This window comes from Brachionichthys hirsutus, chromosome 15 (assembly GCF_040956055.1).
Source record: "Brachionichthys hirsutus isolate HB-005 chromosome 15, CSIRO-AGI_Bhir_v1, whole genome shotgun sequence".
Lineage (NCBI taxonomy): Eukaryota > Metazoa > Chordata > Actinopteri > Lophiiformes > Brachionichthyidae > Brachionichthys > Brachionichthys hirsutus.
Genome location: NC_090911.1, coordinates 8,003,775 through 8,028,793, shown reverse-complemented (window position 1 = coordinate 8,028,793; position 25,019 = coordinate 8,003,775). Strand labels below are relative to the sequence as shown.

General features: G+C 44.3%; 2 protein-coding genes across 3 annotated transcripts; one reads left to right on the top strand and one right to left on the bottom strand.

The window, feature by feature from the left end:
• Positions 1-5,780: 5,780 nt before the first annotated feature.
• On the bottom strand, positions 5,781-15,272 carry ss18 (SS18 subunit of BAF chromatin remodeling complex). 2 transcript variants are annotated; one of them, XM_068748555.1, is made up of 10 exons: positions 15,204-15,272; positions 14,726-14,802; positions 14,559-14,643; positions 13,528-13,684; positions 12,394-12,624; positions 12,016-12,186; positions 11,615-11,692; positions 10,095-10,217; positions 8,440-8,570; positions 5,781-7,262 (listed from the first exon to the last, which is right to left on the bottom strand). In XM_068748555.1, exons 1-10 carry the CDS (start codon positions 15,270-15,272, stop codon positions 7,236-7,238), a joined length of 1,149 nt encoding a protein of 382 aa, XP_068604656.1. In that variant the 3' UTR covers positions 5,781-7,235. The 2 variants fall into 2 exon arrangements, with proteins under 2 accessions (XP_068604656.1, XP_068604657.1); XM_068748556.1 differs by lacking the exon at positions 10,095-10,217.
• A 675-nt stretch (positions 15,273-15,947) lies between these two features.
• psma8 (proteasome 20S subunit alpha 8) lies at positions 15,948-19,385 on the top strand. The gene is made up of 7 exons (XM_068748436.1): positions 15,948-16,157; positions 16,914-17,040; positions 17,334-17,458; positions 17,623-17,745; positions 17,826-17,945; positions 18,718-18,780; positions 18,898-19,385. The coding sequence occupies exons 1-7, from the start codon at positions 16,056-16,058 to the stop codon at positions 18,991-18,993; spliced, it is 756 nt and encodes a 251-aa protein (XP_068604537.1). The 5' UTR covers positions 15,948-16,055; the 3' UTR covers positions 18,994-19,385.
• The last annotated feature ends 5,634 nt before the right edge of the window (positions 19,386-25,019 follow it).

The window sequence follows — 25,019 nt, the reverse complement described above, 5'->3', positions numbered from 1 at the left end:
AATTACCTCCATCCAGGAGGTCGTGTTTTGACTCCGAAAGCTACGAATGCATTTCGATGACAATCGGAGGAGAGTTTCCGGAGGATGTTGAGGTGCTTCAAGGAAGTGAGCTTCACAAGGAAACAGCTTCCTTACTGCTACTTTACTTACTGGTAAAACGTTGCAGTGCAAACAGATCAAGCCGTTCCCACCAGTGGCTGCCATGTAAACTGGAATCATCGGAATTCCAAGATTGTAATTGATGCTTTTGCTTTGCTTATAATGACAAGCACAGCATCTCCAGGCGCAGGATGTATTCTAGCTCAGCATGGGGTCATAAATTCATTCAAATTGACGTCAAGGCCTTCTGAGAGCTTGAATTCTACATACCTCGACTGAAACTAGCCCAAACAATTCTCCAGGTGCTTTTCTATACTTTCATCTTAGTTTCTTAAAATCTTCAAATTACATTTTCCAAGTCTCCAATACGGCGTTGCATCAAATATCTGTTCAACTTTTTTCCTCTGTCCTTCTCTACACTCTCCAAACTTACTGCTGTATTGCTTGACCTTGAGATGCTGTTAGGCGCTTTTTTAAGAACATAAGCGTTGCAGTTTCCCATAATCCACTGGGAGCGTTGAGGTGAGAGCTGCGGCCCAGTAGCACTCCGAGTGGCTGGCAGCGGATCAAAACGCGTACGAGGTTCCTGAGCTCATTCCAATTATAACAGCACACACTATCAACTACAAATACAAACAGCACAGTAAGTGATAGCGCTGGTGGCCTGGAGAACTGCTGCCACAGAGCAAGCCGCATGCTAATCAGGATAACGCTTGCCATGGGCTATTTAGGGAATAGCCTCTTATCCCACCAATTCCCCATGCCTTAGCCAGGGAGACGAAAGAGGGAAAAGGGGAGTGAATTCCCCGAGTGAACAATCCAAGGACAAAATATTAGAAGATGGATCTTTATCTATGCTCTGGGCTAATATCCATATTAATTACACACACACACACACACAAAACATTTCAAATGCAATGAGTAAAACATAAAGAGATTTCTCAGTTATGAATTATGACCACCCTTTATGTCAGACTTTATTCTAGTGATGCAAATTTAATCATCGAAGTAAAGTCACACTGGCATAAATAATACTTTGTGTCAAAACAAATGTTCTTCGTATATTTCAGTCAAATGTGACAGGCATGGCCTCCATGAGCTGGTATTCCAAGAGCAGGATGTGGAATAGCAGAATCCACATCACTTCGGACTGTTTAATGCAATTACTCTGATTATTCATAACCAACATCTTCCAAAACATCCCATCAGCCAAACCAGGAAAGTGGTTTATATCTTGGGGGGGGGGGGGGGGGGGGGAGGTAGTTAGATGTTTTGGAGCAGTCTCTGGTAATAAGCACCCCCCCCCCCCCCCACTCCCACAGACAACCCCTCAGAGTCTGGCAACTCTCCAGAGCCACGCAGGGGCGGCGGAGTACAGCAGGAGCCTGTGTGAGAAGCACACATTGTGCACTGCGGGACCCCACCAGTCCGGGCCTGAAGGCACAACTCTCAAGGACATGGAGAACTGGGGCAGAGAACTTCCAGGCGTCCCACTGCGAGGGCCCGCTGAGAAGAAAGGGGGCAAAGTTTCCAGAGCGTCTCTGTCTGTGAGAGCAGAGCTGGCGAACGGTTAGGAGGGAGACAAGGATCCCTTTGATCAGCAAAGACTAATGACATAAAGGTTTCTCGACGCAGAGTCGAGGTTGGAGATTTGATCGTGAAATAGAAGTTGAAAGAAAACAACTGGCTTAAGGAGACACACGTGTTGTGGGGGGGATTTAAAGAGTTAAAAAGGGAGAACTAATCATTATGATCTTTGCACGTGCATTTAGATGGATACGTGTGTTTGTCTCTGGCCCAGTGTGTCCTGATTCTGGCATCGTCAGTCAAATATAATGACTGACGTGCATGACACTCGGGCATCCGGCACAATTGCATTACCGTCTGGAATAGCCTTGTGATGCTACGAAGCAACATGCTATTATCGGGTTTTTTTCCCCATGCAAATAGAATTGTAATCTGAAAATGCAAATGAGCTCTCACGGCTTTATCTACAAGCTGTGTTATGCAAAAAGAATCAACTCTGATTCACTTTTACTTTTCACGGTTGGTGTAAAGATACCAAGAACAATTTGGAACCTTTTGATCACCATTTGGACGGGTGTAAATCTAATTATGAGGGGAGTGAGCTGCTCGGTGGAGGTCTGCGCTCTCTGAGTGCTTTTCTAGTTCTACATGTATGTTACGGCTTCCTTGTGGCCCGTTCCTGGGTTTTAGCCGCTAAGAGACCGTGCTAAGAGTCCTGTAGATTTGTCCGACGCGCTAAAGGTCTACACAGAGATGCTGGATCCAAGATGCGTTCCCATGTATGCATTTATTTGACGCCAAAGTACGGCGGTACTGGAGACAAACAAAGTCGGAAAAGACTGCTGGAAGCTGCAGCCCTTCCCTTCATTGTCCTTCCAGTCAGGAGCTCAGGTTTACTGGGGGTCAAGCCCCTCTCTCTTTACATCAGCGGGGTAAGGATCCACACTGATCTGAGATGGAGTACCCCCAACCCAACCTTACCACATCGACCCATGCCACCATCCTGGGCCTCTAATGGAAGTCCTGGGCATCCAGATGCCTCCCCATGCCGAACTGGACGTCAAGCGGTGCTCTTCTCATCATTTGAAGCAGCGGGTCTCACAGCCCTCCTTCGCTCTCCCTGGGACTGGCTTTTTGGGAACATTGCAGGCAGATGTGTCCAGATGAGCACGTTCTAATTTGTTGGCCCAGGTTAACGCTCTGTCAGAGGCCCCGGAGGATCAATAGCTTTATTTCCCTAAAACGCCAATGTGGTGAGAAGCAGCTCACGGGGTGCTTCTAATACCGCCATAGCTACAGTGACGACTGGGCTGTATTGATTGTGCCCGTGTGGAACTACGTGCTCCTTCTGGGGAAGGATCTATTTGTGTCACCCTGGGCGTCACCGGAGGAGCAGAAAGCTCAGCCAATGGAGGATGCCAAAAACATCAAGAGAGCCATGTTTACAGATTACCCAAAGGGAAAGCAAATTACAGCAATTATGCAGGCTGCGGGAATACTGATATAAGCATACCTGCTATTTCACCCAGAGACTACTTTTATGAGGCTAGCACACACACAAAACGGCACACTTAATTCCATTTGACAGCTAAGTCCTCAACAAACAACAGGATTCAAACAAAAGCGCTTGCGTATCAGATGCATGCAAAACAACGTATTTCCAGGGGATCAACCGGTTTGTGTATGTCAGATCCAAGAAGAAACCTTTTCAATAACTTTGACGTGAGATAAAATAACAACTCTAGAGGGCTTCTCGTAGCAGTATCCCATAATGCAACACTGTCAGCCATAGTGGAAGGCTTCGTTTACAGAGACTTACACGTTCACAATAGCGCTGATCATACTGGACACATAGTCGGTAAAATGAATTTCGTTTGTGCATCAATAATGCAATAATGATAGAGAATAAAGATTTAAGAGTTTGACCGGATGAATGACCAACAACAGTGAACGTGTACAAACAAAGCCTTTCAAAATGGCCACCGGCAATGCATTGTGGGAAATGTAGAAATGCCTGGAGGCCCTGTATGCATGAGGCGAGGATGAATCTGGCAGGCACTGTGTTCAATACGTACCATTGAACAATGTATCCACCATATTTTTTTTTCTTAAGAACAACAACAATTAATTTTAAACCTTGTAAATCGTTTTGCAGAAAGCTCATTTGCCCCCCCAGTAGCATTCGTCTCATGTATCAGCTAAAAGACAACATACAGAGCAGCCTTATCCAAATCACAAGCCTTTGTTTGCAGCTGTCCTGACATATTCATGACTGGAGCCATAATAGTCAGAATCCCGTTAAATCCCCCAGGGAGAGCCGAGAGAATGTGTCACATCCAATTACTGTGGCACGCTGTAGAGGTAAATCAAAGCTCGTGCCATGGACCCTGAAATCTAAGGTGTCGACACACACACACTCACACACACACACACACACTGCAAGAGCAACGCAAGACAACAGTTACATCACATTGATAGAATATTGGAAATGCATTCTCCTGCACTAACTTGGAGGTCATGTATGGATTAAACAGAGAGATGGGTTTGACTGGAGGCTGTTGGCTGCTGATAAGCATAAGATCTAAGAGCATGTGACGCAGGTCAGCGCTTACACCAAGTTTATGTTCACCGATTTATTGTGTTTTGGGTTTTTTTTGCTCGCCTTCCTGCAGAAATTGACGATGCAGATGAGGACGATATGCATCTTTCTGGAGAAGCGTCCGAGCTCATCCACTCCTTTTCCTCAGAACCGACGAGACGCGTTTCCGCAGAGAGAAATGAAAGCCTTTGTCTTTTCCTCCACAACAGTCTTTGGGAGGCCCGGGCCGTCGGAGGGTATCTCAGCGGTGCATAGCCCGGTTTCACCCTGGAGCGGTGCAAAGCTCCTGCCCAATAAAACAGGCTGCATCCCCAGGGCCCCTCCCTCAAGCCTCCAGTCAGCGCTTGTTTTTGCACCATTTATTTAGTGTGACACATCTCCAATTAAACTGTGGAGGCTGCTGCATTCCCCCCCCATAACTACCTCTTATACCTCCCCATAGACATTCTGTCACACTGAGAGTGTGGATATGAGAGAGTGAAGGGAAGGGAGAGAGAGAGGGATGATCACAATGTCATTTTCCCCTCAGTGAATAGGATCCTCCTCTGAAAGGTGCCCTGAATTATAATTATCAAAACACTGAACAAGATAATCATCGTCTTAAATGATGCTGCCAATCTATCATTTGTTTTACAGCCATCAAGGAACAAACAACGGAGCATCCTTTCTTTATGCACCAGTCACTTTGAACTTTTGAGGAAGAATGCACCTTCATATTGAATGAAATTTCAGGGGCACAACTAGACTTGCTCCACCGGCTTACTTCATCAATTCCAGAGCATTTTAAGATCTCTGGTTCGAGAGTGTCCTCCCCCCCACCGCCCCAGACACAGTCACAGGAGGAGTGACTTTGTCTGACCCCAATACAGTGTGCGAGAGCGCAGCTGAGGGCAGCAGCTGCCAGGGAGGACTGGTGGGGGAGCGCCCATAATGCCAGCTCTGCCAGGCGGAGGGGCAGCCCCAGTGGCAGCTGGGAAGGGTGGGGCGGACAGCTGCGGAGCAGAAGGATGGTGGGGTGTCGAGGAGATGCCACTAAACCTAAGCAGGGATAAGAAAAAAAAAGTGCCAACACAAATTTTATAGAGAGACACGCTCAGAAAGTTAAGTCCTCGCACACACAGTCATCAGAACCAAGGTGGGCCGGGAAAGTCTGTGGCCCTCTTAACACCACCGCTACGCTCTCATCATGGGTTTTGGCCACACATCTGGTGCACCATCTGCACCCCCCCCCCCCCCTAAATGTGACAGGTAGTCCCTGTGCCTCTCTGGAGAGGCAGAATGGGAGAGGAGCACAGAAAGGTAATTTTGGGTGTGAATGTGCTCTGGATGTTTCTGGATACATCTGGACAAAGCAGAGCGGAGCAGAGTCATCATTAACGGGCGGGGGGGGGGGGGGGGGGGGGGGGAGAGATTACCGGGCAAACACAATTCTATTTCAACCAACCAACTTAGCCAAGCTGTCGATTACGCAGCTTTGTAACGACAGCTTATCAATGACATAAAAAAACGTGCTTTGAATAAAACAAGCCAAAAAATATAATAAAGATTGATCAAATTTAATGCAATGTACAGTTATACATTATCATAACACAAATGCGACTTGGTTGGGGTACAGAATGCAAAATATTTGGAACAGCCATATAAACAGCACGAGAGGACGGGGAGCTCCTCTCCTTTCCGTCGCTGTACATGATCAATAAAGTATACGCACCATGAAACCGATATCAAGCCAGTGATAGAAAACTGCACAGCCAGTCTTTACTGTGAAACGGAGGAATCCATTTCAGAACATTATTTTCACATCTTATGTTACATATTTGACAGTAACTTTATTATTCACAAACGACACAATTGGAAGGACATCAACTCGGATGTAAAGGGGAAAGGGGAACGGGGGCTCCGGCTTAGTCGAGATACAGAAAACAAAGCACTTGTGAGAAATCAACAATTCACCAATTCACAGTCAACGGACAGACAGACGTAGGTGCTGGAAAAAAGAAGTGTGGCGAAAGAAAGGCGCTGATTCGCAGTGTCGGTTGCTACATGTTCACTTCTTTGAGAACAATAAAAGAAAAAAGCCATCATTCTGTAATGTGGTCATGATAAATGATCGACGATTCAAATTTGATATACGTTATTTATTTTACTTATTTAAAGACACATCCTAACATTGAACACGGCAATAGTTTTCTCTGCATGTCGTTTTTACATAGAGTTCATACCGTGTCACTGAAGTAACGTGTCCTGATGCATAATCAGATGAGTAAACACAACAGTTAAAAAAAAAGGGACTATAATTAAAAGGTCATTAAAAAAAGAAAACATTGACACATATACTTCATGAAATATAACAACACAGATTTAGTACTAGTTCCCAATGTCTTATACAAAGTTAGCTTGATCTAAAAAGCAGAAAATACACAGGAGCAATCAAATGTTTGAACAATTGTGTCCACACTTTTTTGACTGCTGCTGCATTTTTTTTTTTTTTAACATAATCACATACATCAAGACATGTACCATGGCCGAGCAGAAAGTTCTGCTGGTGCATTATGTCAAGGCCCGACACGTTTCCCCCCTCCTGCTGGCGTTATTGCTTCTTATGAACAAGGAGCCGAGGGACAGAGAAACAATGCACCCCAGTGGATCGAAAAATGTACATTTAAAATCCTCTCTGACAGCCACGATTTTGTTTAGCCTGTCTCACGATCTGCAATGCTAAAGGATAAGGCAGTTTCCCATTAGTAAGGCATTGCTGCTTTGAGACATACTGGGCCAGAGGGGTGAGTCACTTGGGTTTGACATTACCAAGCCAATGTACATGATGAGCAGAATACATTTTAGAGGCATATTTATGAGCCCAAAGATAAGGGAAATAGAATCTTTTATATGCGAGTGTCTGAGAGAGCCTCAGTGAGCTACAACCGTCATTTAAATCTGCTTAGCGGTTGACCAGAAGTCAAAGCTCAGACAGATCAGAGCAGAGCCGTGTGCGTTGCTGCGACGTCTCTCATTGCTGGTAATTTCCATACTGGCCCTGTGGAGAAAAACGCGACAGACTCATGTTAGTGGCCTTCTCAAAAAAAAGCGCTTATGTATGTAAAAGCTCATATTCACAAATCTCTGAGTTCAACCGAATCCTACTGCGAACCATTATTAAGGCTGCATTTTCCGGTATTGACCAGCAGGTGGCAGCAAGGCCCCACAATTATCAAGGTCTAAATTCGAGCTCGATACCTCAGGTTTCCGAAGCAGCATGGCTGAGGATGATGCTCCTTGTTTAAATAGTGGACAAATTCAGTGCAAGAAAAGCAGTACTTGATGCAATCCTAAACAGGGGTCGAAAGTATGTGTGCGGCTTTCTCGGGAACAGTCTGATGTACGTAACATTTTACTGGAAATATACAAGAGCCATCCATGAGCATAATATTCATTAAAAAAAGAAGAAGCTATAAATAGCAGAGACAACGTACGCAGCCAAAGTGCTACACTTTTGGACATCTCACTGCAGACAAAGCATGCTGTGTTTCTGGACCTCGTGACTTACAATTCGACCCCTGGTTAACAACAAAGTAAAAACAGTACAAAAAAAAACAAAAGGAAGGAGAGAGTTGAGAAAGAAGAAGACAAAGATGGGAGATAAATAAGAAAGAACAAACGAGAAAGAGGAAACATAACAAATGAAAATTAAGTCTAGGTGGTCAAAAGTCTAGATTGGATGTCGAGGTCTTCACAGCAACCATTACCTTTGCTTCCTACAGAGCTAGTCAGGGGTTCAAATCCCCGGGTCTTTATTTCCTCATGTGCCCCTGAATATTCAAAGATAAAGATATCAAAGTGTAGCTGTGGTCCCCACAAAAGACCACAGGAAATACAGGGCAAAAAAATGATCTCCCTTCGAAACACCACAGCAGTCAGCATCATGTTTCAGGAAGAATCCTCTTAAAGCCCTCATATTTCACTGAATCGGCAAACCATACTAGCCAGGAAATATAACATGTGAAAGACAATAGCAACACATACACTCTTTTGATTGGCTATAGCCCCTAATATGACGACAACATGCATAACATGCTACCTTTTAATGTTTCGGTTCTAACTTCATTGAGCTCTGGTCTCACTACAGAAAATACACAAGTTGGACTATAAAAAAAAAGATTAGCAATAACTCAGGACGAATCTCTGCGATTGCCCAGTGTTGCAGCCATACTCACCTGTTCGTAGCCATAGGGGCGTTGCTGCTGGCCCTGGGGGGGTCCGGGCTGAGGAGGGCGATAGGCCCCATACTGCTGCCCCTGCCCCTGAGGATAGTTAGGATACTGTCCTGGGGCACTTTGAGCTGGACCTGCGAACATTGAGCGCGCGGATTAAAATCCAGGCCCTCTTGACATTAACAGTTAAATCAATCAGGTGTGTGAGGAATGAAAAACAGTTTTTACCTTCCGGCTGACCGCCTGCTTAAAAGATACTGGTGATAATTAAACTCGATAACGAGCAAACAAGTTTGAAAACAATCTCAAATGTTGCTCATTAATCATTTCCGCTTCTTACTTGTTACTCTGAGAACTTTTGGGAATCCCTGTTCGTCTACAATCACTAATGGCCCACGATAAAAAGAAAAGAAAAGAAAAGAAAGGCTGATGGATGACGAAAGAGAGGATGCTGGACGCATCGGACCCATTTGTGGAAGCCGCCACACCACAATGTCTGACTCGGTAATGAACGGCTTTGAGTGAGTCAGGTCGGAGCTGGGCGGCGGGTTCCCTAATGCAAGGAGACATCAAGGATTCTGCTGGTCTTCATTAGAGGAGCAGGATTCATTAAAAAGGAGGGAAGGGGACGGAAAATCACCTCCTCGGCCTGCGTGCTCTGTGGCGATCCGCGCAGGTGCTGCGGAGGACAGAGGAGCTCGACTGGGGCTCGAGTCAAATGAGGCCCACGCAGCATCGTTAGGCGCTCGTGATGCCTTCTGCCGTTGAGCGTAACCTTGTGGGGGCCTGCGGGAGGAGGCATGCGAGTGTGCCAGATGGATCTCACCCCACAGCCTCTCCGCTAGCTCATTACCAACACGAGCTCCGGTTCAGACAGTGATGGAAAGTTCCACTGAAAAATGTGATGAGTGGGAAAGGAGGAAAAAAAAAAAGAACAAAGGCCCGCATGATCTTAGATCCCGACATCGCTTGTGGAACATTTTATTCACCCTTTGCTTTTGTTTTCTTCGTTTCGGTTCAATGCGAGTCTTACAGGCTTCTTTTAAATGGTGGTTCGTGTGTTCATTATTAGAACACTTTCCTTTCCTTTATTACCTTTAAATAAAGCACTCCTGAGCATCTGGACATTTTTCAGCGCATATATTCTTTGTTAAATTCTAATAACCGGAAAAGTTAATCTTTTATTCTTCAATTTAAATTATTCATAAAAAATAAAAAAAAATGCTGAATTTCAGAAAACTACAATTAACACCGATTCATTATTTCTCCAGAATGCTAACAGACGAGAGGTTTGAAGCATTTGGCTGGCAGTTTAGACTCACTGTGGCAATTTGTACCAATAATCTCTCCCGCCTCTTCAGAACAGTGTCACATCAAACCGAAGCACCAGGAGGAATGCTAATGTGCTAAACACCACCGCTGATTAAATTCCCCCCCCCCCCCCTCCCCAACCATTCGTTAAGGTGGTCCTTTGCTTTCTTCGCTCTCGACAATGTCTTAAAAAGTATTTGGCAGAGTTACACTTCCAAAGGGCAGGAACCAGCGACTCACTCGGGAGGAATTCTTTCTCCAGGAGTTAAAAAGGCTGCAGCCAAAGAGAGCCGACAGCGCCCCCTACAGGACAAACGCTCCGCCGCCGTTCTCGGAGGACAACTCACCGTAGCCCTGCTGCTGGGGAGGGTATCCCTGCTGACCTGGGTACTGCTGCTGAGGGGGATAGCCTTGCTGCTGCGGAGGGCCTTGCTGGTACGCTTCCTGCTGCTGGCCGTACTGGGCGTTGCCTTCAGGGGTTCACGGCAGGAAACGCAAGGGACGTGTAGACGGACAGCAAAGCAGATGTTTAGTCATTCTTTCGGGGGTTATTATTGAAGAAATGTGTTCCCCACTGGGATGCTGCTGCTGAGCTGCACCTGCAACACATAACTAACATGCGGGCGTTGAAAAATGCAGCAAAAGTGAGAGTGAAGTGTACTATTAGATACCATCCAATAGTAAATGATGCATGCTCTAGTGGTGAAGGCATTCAAGTTAAGAGTCAAGAAAAGGTTAATGTATAGATTCTATGATGGGTAAACCTTTGGATATTTAATATTCGGGTACTTCTCTATATTTGTTTGGGCTTAGCAAAGTGAAAGCCGCAGATTGTGGGAATCGGCTTTCCATTAAAAAAAAAAGACCCATCGATGCATCGGTAATGAGCCGCAAAGAACTCGAGCAAGATCGACCTGATCATTTCACTCTACTTCCGCGATGACTCAAACGAGATTATTTTTGGTGGGACGCGAAGAAAGTCATCACGTTTCTGCAGAGTTCTGGGTGTTAAATGTCGCATTTTTAGTCGGGAAAAGTGTGTTTCAGAAGTCAAAAGTAGCAAAGTGAGTAGAGAAAACAAAACAATAACAAACATGTAAGTAAATGTTAATCGGAAAAAGAAAGAAGTAGCCGTTTGTGAATAATGACTCTATAATATTCCCCACTTAATGAACTCAAAGGCGGGTTAGCTTTGATCATTTGGTTATTAAATGCAAAACTATTATGCCTTTAACCAGCGATGCTGTGTAAATTACACACAGCGTGGAAGCTAAGGGGGGGGGGGGGGGGGGTCTGCTGATAATCATTACGTAAACAAACGTGTGTTTATGAAGGTAGATTCGATTTTTATATTTAAGGACAAAAGGACATTTTGTTTACTACTGTGTAACTAATTTATTTTGCATAAATACTCTATTTCAAAGTTCTAATAACTTCATAAAAATAAATAAAAGTATAAAAAGTATGGAAAATCACATGGACTTTTTAATGAAGATACATTTAATGAAACGTTTGTGGGGTTTTGACCATCAAGACTCTTTTCCCTGACTTTCCTTTCCCACCTACGGGTGCGGCGCTCGCCCCGACTGTGAGGAACGCATATCGAGACCGCTTAGCTTCCTTTATCCACGGACTGCTGCAAGCTTTTGGAATCGGAAGCGCTCTGGCATTTGGATGTTTCCTCAGAACTTGACGGCGTATTTTTTGTCTTCTTTCGAGCCCAAAGTCAATTCAATTTCCCAGAAAATAATGAAGAAACTGAAATATTGGTTTGGCCGCAGTCTCTTTGCATCATTTTGTGTTTTAACACAACTCCTGGGTTCATTTTGTGTCGTTTCACTCCTGATGACTGGAGGGTTTCTCCTACCTTCTGAGGCTCCCTGTCCTGCGTGACTGTACTGGTCCCCATAGTAGTCTTCCTGCCCTGGGTACTGCTGAGGGGGTCCTACATACACATACACACAACATACACACAAGTAGATTCAAGGTGCTGTTGGGTCGGTTGTGTGGGGGGGAAGAGTGGAGAGGATGGATTCCTTGCCGATAGGTCTTGTTAGAAAGCTTTCTTTTGGCTACTTGAATAATTTTACGATTGGACGCTTAAGGGTTACAGGTTTAGTCATCAAGATGTTTGTGAATTAGAGGAAGGGAAATAAAGGAAATTGAGAGGAACAAGAGCAAGAGACGTCGGGACAGTTGGGAAGGGAGAAGAAGAAAGGCGGACACTCACAGCTTGCACACTTGACAGACACACTCTGGGGGGTATACCTTGCTGCGGGGGCCTGTATGGTGGCATGGGCCTCTGCCCCATGACATGGTTTCCTTGGGTCACCTGACCCATTATACCCATTGGGTTCTGCTGCCCTTGGTAATGCTGTCCGCTGCTACCAGGAGGCATGTTATACTGCTGGGACGGAGGCTGCTGGTGCATCATGGGCCCTGCGGAATGCCGACAAAGAATGATCCCTCAAATCAACTACACAGCAAGGCCACGCACGCACGCGCACACACACACACACACACACAGACACAGACACAGAGAGAGTACATGACCAATCAAATCCCGGTGAAGGATGTGCAGAAAGGGCAAGGTGATGAAACGAAAGCATCACAATCAACTGCAACCTAACAAACGGGTCGTTTCACCTTGATTGGGCTGCATGTTCATGTTTGGCCGAGGCCCATAGCTTCCCAAGGGCTGACCCTGGGTCATGTTCATTTGGCTCTGAGCTGGTATGCCCTGGGAAGACGGGACGGTGTGATTGTAGCCACCCATCGAGCCGTGGCTGCTGGGGGGCATATTCATCGAACCGCTGGGCATGTTAGGGGGCTGGTTGGGGCCTGGACCGGGACCTTGCATGGGCATGTGATTAGGCCCTGGAAAGCAACAGCATAGACTTCTCATGACACTTGACATGAAAGACCGAATAAATATTTAGTGAAGATACAATAATCAAGCGCAACGGGGGCTTTGCGTCGCTCGGAGACGACTGGCGATCTGTGGCTACGTTTCCATATGACAGGAACGGGGAATATTAAATGAGCGAAACGATGCATTCAAGCTGCAAATTGCTAACAACCTTCACTTCCCCCTTAACAATTGGTGTTTGCAGGGCCATCGACAAGACTCTACCGAATCATTCTGATTTCAATATGAACAGCTATTTATCGAGCCCCCCAGACATCCCCGTCAGAGAACACGGCGGATACCATCGTTCAAGGAAAACTGGGAGACAACAACTGAAGAAACGTCCAGAAGCTAGAACAGTGCTCCCAACCACGACAGACTGGTGATGACTCTCCAGTCACTTAAAGACGTCTCTCAAATCTGAGCGAAGGCGACCAGCGCTTACAAGCGATACCATCACGCTGTCAGTCAGAAAGCATTCCTGTAGTTAGGGTTCAATGGGGGCACCCCGCCAAAAGGAGAAGAGAGAGGGAACCATTTTCCATCATCATCATCATCATCATCTTCTGCCCCTCAGATCGTGTCCTCGGCATTTAGCCTTTAGAATTCACACAATTTGTGGCGCAGCAATCAGCGCAGAGACACAAACCCTAACAGGCGAGGACAACCGTAATCAAACGGAGTGCAAGCCCGAGACCTGCGCTGGCAAACGGGTGACATCATCATTCAGCAGAACGACCTCCCTCACAGCTCTCTACTGTTGCTAGGCAACCCAAGTGAGACTGGGACTAAAGGAGAAGGAGGAGAAAGGAAAGAGAGAAAGGCATGGGAGGGATTTAGTTTTTTTTGGGGGTGGGGGGGGGGGTACTTACCAGGCATCTGTCCATTCATCTGGTTCTGCATGTGCGGGGCTGGAGGGCCACCGCTAACCATTCCCTCAGAGGGCATGCTGTGACCATGAGGAGGCTGGGGTGGGGGGCCACTTTGGTTCATCCCACCAGGGCCCATGGGCATGCTTTGAGTGGGTGGCTGCAGGTGCACAACGTGCACGTAAATACACACATCAGCTAGCCAGAAAGGCGTCAGACACTGAGCCACTTATAAGAAGAACCATCAATCAAGTACAACCGTCACATACCGTAATCAAAGATGACACAATTTCTAATATTTAAACATTTAATACACGGCCTCCTGCATTGCATAATTACTGCATAATCTGTCCTAATTAAATCAGTCAGGGAGCATCAATGAGTTTAAAGAGCCCACAACTACATAGATGTGATCATTGACACGTATCACCACTACTTAACAGTACATACTAGGCGTGAATGGAAAAATATATAAACTTATTTTCACCAAACACCTACATCCATACATCATTTACAACATATGTATTTCAGTTAGGATTCCACTGTAGTTATACTGAGCATCCAAAAAGCCGTAAAATGCAATATAAAAACTATTAAAGGAGTCGTGTCAGTGAAGCCGTATCAAAGACAAAGTCAGCAGGACTCTTAACACCTTGAACAGGGAAGGTGACACGACTGGAATATTTTGGGAAGGCTTTGGGAAGATCCCTTGTGAACATCATGAGGAATAACGTACAACAAAATGTATATTTAGACAGGTAGAATGTCCGTTATCCAAAATTACATTAGATTGGGTTTTCAATTAAACAAATTACAAAGAAGAAGATATATTTACAGCATAAAGGTTACATTTTATGTATTATTCAGAATGCATTTGAGATTGACACAAATGATCTACTAGCGTAACTATACAGTTCATAAATTAAATGGCAACGAATCCCTCAGAATCCAGAGATGTCGCCGTGTTTGTGCACAACTAACTCAACCACAAATAACCAATAACCAATAACCAATAACCAATAACCAATACTCACTGCAGGAAGGAGAGACTGCATGTTCTGATTGGAGTCCGCTATCGTTGCCAGGTACACTAAATTCCTGTGCAACATTTGCTGATACCTGTGAAGGGGGGGAATAATCAACAGCAGGGTTTATTAAATCTGAACTTCTGAATATCCTGACAGGTGATTTCCCAACTTACTGTGAACACTCTGCTGTTTTTCCTTTACTCTGGAAGTCCATTATACACTGGATCAGCTGGTTGTTTTCGTCAAGTAACTGCAACGGATATAGATATATATATATATGTAAATATATATACACACAATACTACTAAGCCATCATTTGTTAACCAAGAAGCCGGGGTTCTGTTTCCTACATGAGAATGTGCGTTATAGCTAACAAAAGACGAGTCTCGCTCGCTAGCTCTCCGTAGCTATTAAGATGGCAGGCCTCCATTCATATGAAACAAATTATGCTTTCGAACAGTGTCTCCGCCGAAGACTCATCTTCTGCAGAGGCGTTCATATTCACCGCGCTTTGACCCTGCGGACTCATTCTCGATCTAATCGCAGCGAGACTCCAATGCGGCACAGCTACGTGGATTAGCTCAAATGCTAGCTAGCAGCGTCTGATAGCCCCCCATTCTGAGCCGCGCTAAAACCAGAGCGATGAATTACCTTTTGTATTCCAGCGGGTGTTATATCGCCCTTCCCACGTTGTCTGTGAGGTGCAAACGCCACCGACATGGTGATACTGCGTTAGATGAAAGTGAACTAGAGCATAAAAAGTCAGAATAGCTAACACACTTCAAAAATCAGTAGAACTCAGATCAAACAGCCGAGAATAGGACGCAAATTCGTAATGCATTGGTCCGTTTGGGGGGGGGGATACGTCTCATTTGAAAACATAGTTGATGATTATTATTTATTTAGGAGGTACAGATATACAGTAAGGTTAAATTAAAGTGTATTAAATCACAGCAATCCAACAATAGCTTCTGTATAGTTAAAGTCATCCATAATTTGGCTGAATTGAACTGTGATGTCGCCTATTTCTAAAACAGTGAAACAGTCCGGACCGGAACAAAAGGATACAACAAAAGGGACCCCATCAATAAGAAGCGGAAACCAAGTTCTAATATATTTATCTAAGATATAAATAAATAATATTACATAATGTATCGACAATTCTATTCATAACTGATTACATTTGTTTTATTATTCTTTTCAAAATGTTACCGTTCACCCAGATTAATTAGCATCGGATTCTTTAGTCTTTTTAATATTTCTAACTTTCAGTATAATACTTTCCCAGCGCACTGATCAAATACTGCCGATACAATTTTCAATTACAACTTTCCACCGCTGAACCTTAATGTTGGTATCACCCGGGTTCAGAGGTCGCGCGCATGCGCTGTTTTCCACACGCCGCGGCTGCACATCCGGTCCTGGTACGTGCTAACCCTAACAAGCTGAATCATTTGGTACAAGTCTGCCCTTTCTTTGTGGCTGTACTCCTATTGCAGTACAATGGCGGCAAGATATGACAGAGCTATCACTGTCTTTTCTCCCGATGGTCATTTGTTTCAAGTGGAGTATGCGCAAGAAGCTGTAAAGAAAGGTTCAACAGCGGTGAGTCCGACAATGAAACCAATGCGTAGGCTAACTTTCGCAAACGTCAGTTAGCCAAATGAGCTAAGCTAGCTATTAGCATAAGCACTAATAGATTTTGTGTTTACAGATTTTATATATAACGTATGTTTTTACGACCTTCTGAGCTTATAGTCTGTGGTTTTACATGTGATTTGAGACAAATATGAATTGTTACTTAAAATATTATGTTACCGGTAGCTAACATTTTGTAGCTGTGTTATTCTTACCAATGGTTTCTCTTTCGATGTTTGAAGGCCAACTATCGGTAATTCACAGAAACATTATTTAATTTTTGTATGATCACCGCAGTTTGATGTTTTTTTTATTTCTGTTATTTGTGCTAACGAGATGAAACAAAGTTTATGTCGTGAAGAAGACCATGTCTCTGTCTTTTCATTACAGTCTTTCAAAAATGCTCGGATCGCCTCCAAAACCGCCGATTCTTTATTTGTTCATCACTAATCCTACAAATCCTTAAAGTCTTGAGAGTGGAGTTAATGATTGTCCGGTTTTGTAAAAAAAAAAAAAAAAAAAACTACCGGTAATCTAAAAAACTACTCTGGTCTTATTGGATTTTCACCGCATCAAAATAATTTTCTTTAAGCCTAAAGTGTTCCTGTGTGCCTTAATTGCATGATATTTTTTAATACTTATTATGGTTGCAGATATAATTTCCAAGTGCTGTTTGCTTTAACTGTTTAGTTTATCCATTAATTTAGATTTTTGTCTCTCCAGGTGGGAATTCGAGGCAAAGACATTGTTGTCCTTGGTGTTGAGAAGAAATCTGTTGCGAAGTTGCAGGAGGAAAGGACTGTCCGTAAAATATGTGCTCTAGATGAGCATGTTTGCATGGCCTTTGCAGGTAATACATACAGCTTTTTTTCTTTCTCTAAAACAATGAAGTGTATTTGTATATGTTTTTCATTTTATTAAAGGGAATTGTGGTCAAAGATAGGACTTCCCAGTTCTTGACATGGACATTTTGCAAGGTCTTAATCCTAATTTCTAAAGTTTAATTTTTGTTAATGTTCATAAGAAAGTATGTGAAATGAAATGAAAAGTTTTGAAGTTGTTTTGTTCGGTTCCTGTCAAATCTCAGAATGTACTTAACCTGATTTTTGTAAAGTGACTTACCTTCTTCCTTTCTTTTTTAAGGTCTGACAGCAGATGCTCGTATTGTGATAAACAGAGCTCGGGTAGAGTGTCAGAGCCACAGGCTAACTGTTGAGGACCCAGTCACAGTGGAATACATCACTCGCTACATAGCTACACTGAAACAGGTATTGTCTGCTGCACCATTGCTACTATTTACAATTAATTTACAGAAGAGCATCTGCGAGATTCCACATTCTTTGAACGAGGACATACGATGGCTTATTTAAAAAAAAACTACGCTACTTTACAAGAGTCACAGCTCACATCTGTATGTATTTCCTATTCGTAGCGCTACACTCAAAGCAACGGGCGAAGGCCATTTGGCATCTCCGCACTAATTGTCGGCTTCGACGACGATGGTACCCCCAGGCTGTATCAAACAGACCCATCAGGAACGTACCACGCCTGGAAGGTCCGTGGGTTCTGTCTTCGCACATTGTGTTGTTTCATTTTTACAGTTGTTAGTGAGAAATTACGTTTTAATCAAATCAGGCAAATGCAATTGGCCGGAGTGCAAAAACTGTGAGGGAGTTCCTGGAGAAGAATTACACGGATGAAGCCATTGCCGGGGACAACGAGGCAATCAAGTTGGCCATCAAAGCTCTGCTTGAGGTGAGGTCATACTTAATCTGCCTGCTGACCCATACACAGTCATTAGCAGCACATATTGAAGCTGAGTAAATACACTTTTGTTTTTTTTTGCATGGAGTGCCACAGATTGTGAATGTAAAGGAAAATGGCTTGAAATAGGAATGCATAAAGCAAAACAGAGAGACCAGAGAAAAACACTGGATGTAATCTGCCTTGATTGTTGGTATTTGGCCAAACGCTATTCGATAGCTGGAAAAAAATCAAGAGAAAAATAGTAAATGTTGCATTTGTAGAGAGTTACATTGAATTAAATGGTAGCGACAGGAATTCTTGTATGTTCTATGTTTACATTATTATGACGCATAAATGCCTGAAGTTTGTGAATCTATCTACCGATCACTTAAGCTGGAGTCCACAACATGACTGCAGGGTAACTGATCATGAGCATCAAAATTAGTGGAGGGGGGGAAAAAGCTCGTTTTTCATTCTGTGTCTGGCAGCAGTGCAGGAATTATGCCGACAGATACAGACGTCTATCGTTAAATCTAAAATAAAATCCCTTTTGTTGAATCAGACTCAGAACAAGTCCATCTCTGAAATAAAAAGTAGCAGTTCACTCATCACTTAAGAACCCTGTTTGTAAACTGCAGATACGAATCATTGCTGAATAGTGGCAGTAGACAGAATACTTGAAGATTGAATTGAATTCCAATACGTCCGACTCCTGACGGCTTGCGTAGGGAAAATACGTTGATTTGCTGTTTGTCAATAAACAATGTTTTGTTTGTTACAGGTTGTCCAGTCAGGAGGAAAGAATATTGAGCTTGCTATTATCAGACGGAACCAGCCACTGAAGGTGATAAACCGTGATTATATCTGATTTTTTTTTATTTTATTTCATTTAAAAGTAGATTTTTTATTTTATTTTATTTTATTTAAAAGTAAAAAATTTATTTTGCTTGCCCATTTTCAGATTTTGGAATCCAAAGAAATCGAGACCCTGGTGGCTGAGATTGAGAAGGAAAAGGAGGAAGAGGCAGAGAAGAAGAAGCAGAAAAAGACCACCTGAAGCGGCTAGCAGGAGTTTCTCTTCATTGCACTTGGATGAATATAGCATATTTGAGTTGCAAATATTAGACCGTTTTAGAGGGTGTGGCCGACGTTTATGTCATCGCAAAGATCTAGATCATAACTTGAGAGCTGTTTTTCCACATTTCTGAGTAATACTGTACCATTCCCAAAGAATAACTAGTTCACGTACTTCTATTGCAGTAGAGTAATGTTTAAAAGCACATCAAATACATCTCAAGTTAGGGTTTAGATTTCATACGATGCTTACATGATGCTTTTATATCAGTCACCGAGCAGATCTGACGGTGACGATTCTCAAATGTTGAAATGTTTGCGGCACTCATGAACATGAAACTATAAAATACTCAATAAAAGCTGACTTGTTTATAACATGTTTGAAGTTATTTTTAAAAGTAGATTTAAAACTTCCTCTAATCATATTATGATTCTGTGTAGCTGTTGTAGGTATTGCTTTTATTAGTGGTGCACTGACTGATGACCACAGATATACCTGCTTCCCCTCCCCCACACCTCTATGGATTATCCTACTGCAAAGCAAGTACTGCGATAAAGATAACTACAGTTTAAAACACCACTAGCGGCAGTGTAGTGTGTAGCTATAAAGTGCGATGGTTTTCATTTATCAGCGTTCTGTCGCACAGACCTGGAATAGGGATGGGATGGAGGGGGGGGGGGGGTGTTATCTTCTCTTGCTTTATAAAGCGCTCACCTCTCAGTCATTTAAAACAAATTAGTGATGAGTGAACGAAGTGTCTAATGGTGGCCCAGTGGAGACCCCTATTTGCCTCTATTTTATTTATTTTTTACCCCAAATTCGCTTATCAAGCAGCCGCTGCTCTGAATTCTCAACGACACAATTATGGCCAGCGGTGTGGTCGGGCTGCTTAATGGGATCCTGGCCTCAGACCCCAGTGGGAACTTTCAATGACTTTAATCTGGAGCCCTTTGAAAAGTTGTGCCGTGCTCTGCTGAAGAGCCCCCGGGGGGGTTCCCTCTGCCTCTCACCAAAGACATAATGGTGAATGGTAAAGTCCTTCATTTGGAGTCATCTCCCCGAGCCAGGATTTCCAGAGGAGGTGGCCTGGCCGCCTTGACTATATGGAGCAATTTGTCTTGTTTGTGAGTCTTACAGGTTTGTCTTTGTCTTTGACTTGAAACTAATACCTTCCAGAGTTTGTCCGACTCGGGCCAATTTGCACATCATGCCGCGTTCCAAGTTAGTTTGATAATGATGGTTGTCAAGGCGACTGGTTTGTTGTTCAGTTGCAAGCAGCTGTTCAGTCCTGCTGAATGACAGAACAAGAAATAAGTAAACTTGGTCGAAGTTTATGCTGGCTAATCCTCGAGCTGCAGAGGTTATCTGATTCATCCCGTCAATAGAAGCCCTGGCAGCTTATTCGGTGCCGAGATTCACAGCCTGTTCAGCTGCTTGTGGGAAGAGTTTTCTCTATTTTTGTATATATATATTTTTTTGGCCAGCATTGTTGTTGCCCATAATCAGCGTTACTGTGCCCCAGGACATAGTCCATCTCTCTCATCGCTGGCTGCTGCTCATCATTAATGCAGAAAATAATGGCTTCACCAGAGGTCATTGACGGAGGAAGGAGGCCCGAGGACATGCATGTACTCTCCAAGCAAGAATGCACACTGCTGGAGGCTGCCGGCTGAGTGCATTGTTTGTACAAACCCCCTCTCTCTCTCTCTTACACACACACACACAGCAGGCCTGTTCCACACACACACACACACATGGAAAGCACTATTAAACGTGAACACACAACAGATTCTCTTTAAACAGTGCACTTTGGGCGAAGCGTGCCCTCCCATTAGTGAGAATAGAACAAAATGGGAAAATATAATTACACGTGTAAATATCTAGTTCTAATGTTGAGCAACAAGCGCAATCTGACCCTCTTCCAATTCAGGCATATTTCACTATCTAATTTTTTTTTTATTCCAATGTTCAACCCCCCCCACCCCATCCCCGTGGCTATATTTCAATGCATGCCCCTCCTGGGATGAATTTGTCAGCGCGAAATGTCCTCAGGTCCAAACGGGGCGACCGCTTCAAGGGTAAAAAGCTTGTCGACATTTGCGTCCCTCGGGATTTTAGGTTAGTCTCCTATTAAGCTCGTCTCTCAGCTGCTGCTGCTACTCCCCGAGGTGTTGTCACCTTCTGCCAGCAGAGGGCAGCGTTGCATAAATGCAGCGGTCCTCGTGGCATCGACGACACCTTTGATCGCGCTTTTTTTTTTTGCAGCACAGATTGACAATAAGACTTTCTGTAGCCACCAGCGCGCAGAATATATGAGCCACTGTCAATGTTTTTCCTTTTCTTTTTTTGTCTCTGATTTATTGCACAGCCACAGAGGACTTGAACAATTGGAATACGCTGAGGGAGAGTTGCTTTGCTTAAAATTGTCAGATGAAGAAGCAACATAGCTTCTTTTTCTTTTTTCTTTTTTGTTGTCCCGGAGCGATGGCCAAGCTGTCAAAGTGTATTGGGTCATAAAAGGCTAGGCTCTCCACACTGTCCCTTTTCTGCTTGTCACATGTCGACAGTCACTCCTGCACTATTTGTGTGTTGGGCCGCCTCCTCTTTGCCCTTCAGCACTATGAACAACGTTCCCTCTAAGGTGCGATTGTGCGTAATTACAACCTAACAACTTAAACAACAACCTAAATTGAAAATAACATAAACACGTAAAAATTCATTCTGTGCTATTTCCCACTGTGACTGGCTGCTCCGGCTAATGATGAGATTCACATGTTTTTACGCATCTAATAGACGCCATTGTAAACGGAGTTCCAGGACTCTCGCGAGACAACAGTACACACATCCTTTGCTTGTTCATTTTATCTGTAGATTTTTATCTCTTGTTTTTATGTTATTTATTTTTATACTATTGTGCACTTTGAGATTTGCTTTCAAATGTAACGTGCGTTTAAAATAAAATGTATTATGATGATGTTGCTCAAACGCATGGAAAATTAGAGGGAACATTGACTATGAAGCAAAGTTTGGGCATATTGGTGCTGGCTTACATACCCAAAAGCGATCAAAACATGTTCCCTTGTAATGATCTCTTTTATCTTCTAGCTCTAGGGACACATTTTTGAATATCATTCCATTATCTCATCCCACATCTCATCTTTTCTGTCCTTAAAATCTCTTCCATTTTTCCTTCTATCACTCCAACACACATTAGCACATGTTCATTTTAAGGTGTTTTTTTTATTTTATACATATCATTATCATTAAACAGAAAAACATATATTACAGCTGAGTAACAGATACCTACTGACAGCTCGGGTTGTGTCTCTTTTAACCTTTGTACGTCAGAAAAGGTGCTGTAATACTAACAGTTTGTGTGAGACTGAAAGAATGGTTTTGAGTTACCCCTCAAGAGCCGCCTGCAGAAGGGGGGGGGGGGGGGGGGGGGGGGTTGTCTCACTGAAGAATACAAGTGCATCGTCCTGTAATTGAAAGTATTGAAGCCAGTGGGCCAGAAAGAGTGGACGGGAAGTGGAGGGAACAGGAGACATGAGGAGGAAGACATAAAAAGTGAGAATAGGCAAAAGGGAGCAGAAACAACTAAAATAGACAATTCCCAGGATGCTGCGGGCCAAAGGCAAACGGCCCCGGAGCTCTGTGGCCTCCCAGGGCTGTGGCAGAAGCCAGTCACACACATCACATAGCATTACTCAGGATGGGGTTACAGGAAAATGTCAGTCGACGCATAAGGAGGAACCATCAGCCCATAGGATAATTCGATTGCCCGGGGGGAGGTGCAATCTTGCATTCCCACGATTCCTCTCTTTCCACCCACACCCTCTTTTCATTGTATTCTTTTGAATCCGTCTTCCTTCTTGGTTATTTGGTGTGCTTTCGATTCCGTCGTTTGCTCCGGCAGCCATGTGCATTTACAAATGCAAGCTGCCTCGCTGTAATCCGTGGGGATCCTGCAGTGGGTCAGCAACAGTGGGTTTTCTCTGCAGCCTCCTTTTACAGGCCCTCGGTTTGCAGCGCCGCTTCTGACGTCTTGATTTATCCTGATCCTTGTCAAAAAAAAAAAAAAAAAATCTCTACCCACTCACCCTCTTTGCACCCTCGGTGCTTTGGTTTACATGTTGCATCACTTGTCATGGAGCAAATCACAGCCCGCCCCCCCCAGTCTCACTCTTGTGGCAGATGTGTGCCCAAGATGCAATTGTTTCAGAGTATGGCACGTCACTGCAGGTCGCACATATTTACATTCACAATAACAATTACGCTCTCGTGCATGCATAGGTTGTCGTGCTTACTTATAGCACAGGGTCGCAAGTGTGTGCCGGTGTGCGTGCATTAGATAAAGACAGAGAAGGATGGAGAGAACGTAAGAAAAAGAGACAGCGAGAGAGTTCAGCACAGATTTCTGAGTGCGTCTGACAGAGAGGACAGCCCTGAAGGCAGGTCCCAGCCCTTCAGCACCGAAAATGACACATGACTGCTTTGACTTTTGTCATCCCCTGTCTCCCTCCGCCCCCAAACACAAGCCTGCAACAAATACTGAGGCTAGCATAGACACACACACACACACACACACACAGAGTCACACACTGTATCCTGCTTAGATTACATTATCTTTATCCCCGGGACACGAACCCTCCTTGTTGGATGACATTTGGGCTTGTGCAGCACTAAGGTTACCTTTCTTTGCCCCTGAGTTAAAGATGCCTGTCTGCAGTATGCATTTGAAATGAAGGGCATAAGGGGGGGGGGTTAAAAAGAAACAGATGAGAAAGATTTCCAAAGCACTTTGATCAGAGGCATCAACAGTCACGCACAAACTTGTTAAGCAGTATGTAAATTTGGGCTGATACTGAATAAAGTTGCCAGAATGGCATGAATCCATTGTGCTGCGATGATCAAAATAAAAGAGGGCTTCATACGCTGGAGGGCAAGAAAGTCACAGACATGAAGGTTTTTTTTTTCCCTTCCCCTTTTTCTCTACAAAGGGGCTGATGGGATGCAGAGAGGCGAGGAGGGGAGGGGAATGAAAAGATAGGGGAAAGCCTGGAAGGATCTCAATCTAAATTAGACGAGTAGAAGCAAGGCTGTGCTGAGTGAGACATATAATTAAAACCAAAGTGATGAAAACATCGGCGCTCATTCACTCACTCGCCGGATGAATTCCTGAAATTGCTACTGTGGATGGTCTGATGATGTTTCAGGTGAATCCGTCCTGGAGTTGAAGATACAGCATCGCCCAATTTGGGCTTCCTCTTTCTCTCTCCCTTCATCTGCCTCCTCTCCGTTTCTTTACCTCCTCCTCATTCCCCCCTCCCCCCCCCCCTCCACCTGACACCCTGAGACGAATGGATGCTGTCACTGGGAGTCTTGTAGCCTGTCAGCTTCTAAAACAAACAGTTAGCAAATGGATAGCTTTCAACAGAACCAGGGTCAGCTTGTGGTGTCCTGCCAGTGGAGGAGCCGAGTGCCGCCTGTGATGGAAGTCAGGAATGTGACACATTCAGACTAAACCTCGGAATTATGTCCTCCATGCCTGAAAATGTTACGTACTCCTGGCAGCCTGAGTCTGCAGCCAAAAGTCTAACGGGAGAGAAAAATAAATCATCTCCCTCAGGTGTGTTCCATCTCACTCGTTCCTCTTTGCACCTGCACCGAGTCGCTCTAGTCCTTCATGCGCTCCCCCCCCCCGCACAATGGAGACAGCGAGTAGCCTCTGGCGCCTCTCTCCAGCTGAGAGCCACCTCGCTCTGGAGGACAGAAGAGGAAAACCGCCAGCGCTAACAACTGATCCAGGCAGATAAAGCCGCAGATGTAGGCAAGGGGAGAGGGCCTCGGACAATGCTCGCCTCTTCAAGGTGCTGTTCCCTTCAGCTCCGAGAGTAATTGCAACTTTTAGGGGTTGAGGATGCAGCAACAAAGCTGATAAGTGAGGGATCATTCTCATCCTCATGCAACAAATACTGCCCCCCCCCCCTCGGGTCATTTTGCGT

Excerpts from the sequence above, each read along its gene's own strand:
- ss18 (XM_068748555.1), bottom strand. The coding sequence starts at position 15,272 with ATGTCGGTGGCGTTTGCACCTCACAGACAACGTGGGAAGGGCGATATA. Across the intron at positions 14,803-15,203 it reads CACCCGCTGGAATACAAAAG|TTACTTGACGAAAACAACCA; the intron begins GTAATTCATCGC and ends TATCCGTTGCAG. Across the intron at positions 14,644-14,725 it reads AAAACAGCAGAGTGTTCACA|GTATCAGCAAATGTTGCACA; the intron begins GTAAGTTGGGAA and ends CCCCCTTCACAG.
- psma8 (XM_068748436.1), top strand. The coding sequence starts at position 16,056 with ATGGCGGCAAGATATGACAGAGCTATCACTGTCTTTTCTCCCGATGGT. Across the intron at positions 17,041-17,333 it reads TGTTTGCATGGCCTTTGCAG|GTCTGACAGCAGATGCTCGT; the intron begins GTAATACATACA and ends TTCTTTTTTAAG. Across the intron at positions 18,781-18,897 it reads GACGGAACCAGCCACTGAAG|ATTTTGGAATCCAAAGAAAT; the intron begins GTGATAAACCGT and ends GCCCATTTTCAG.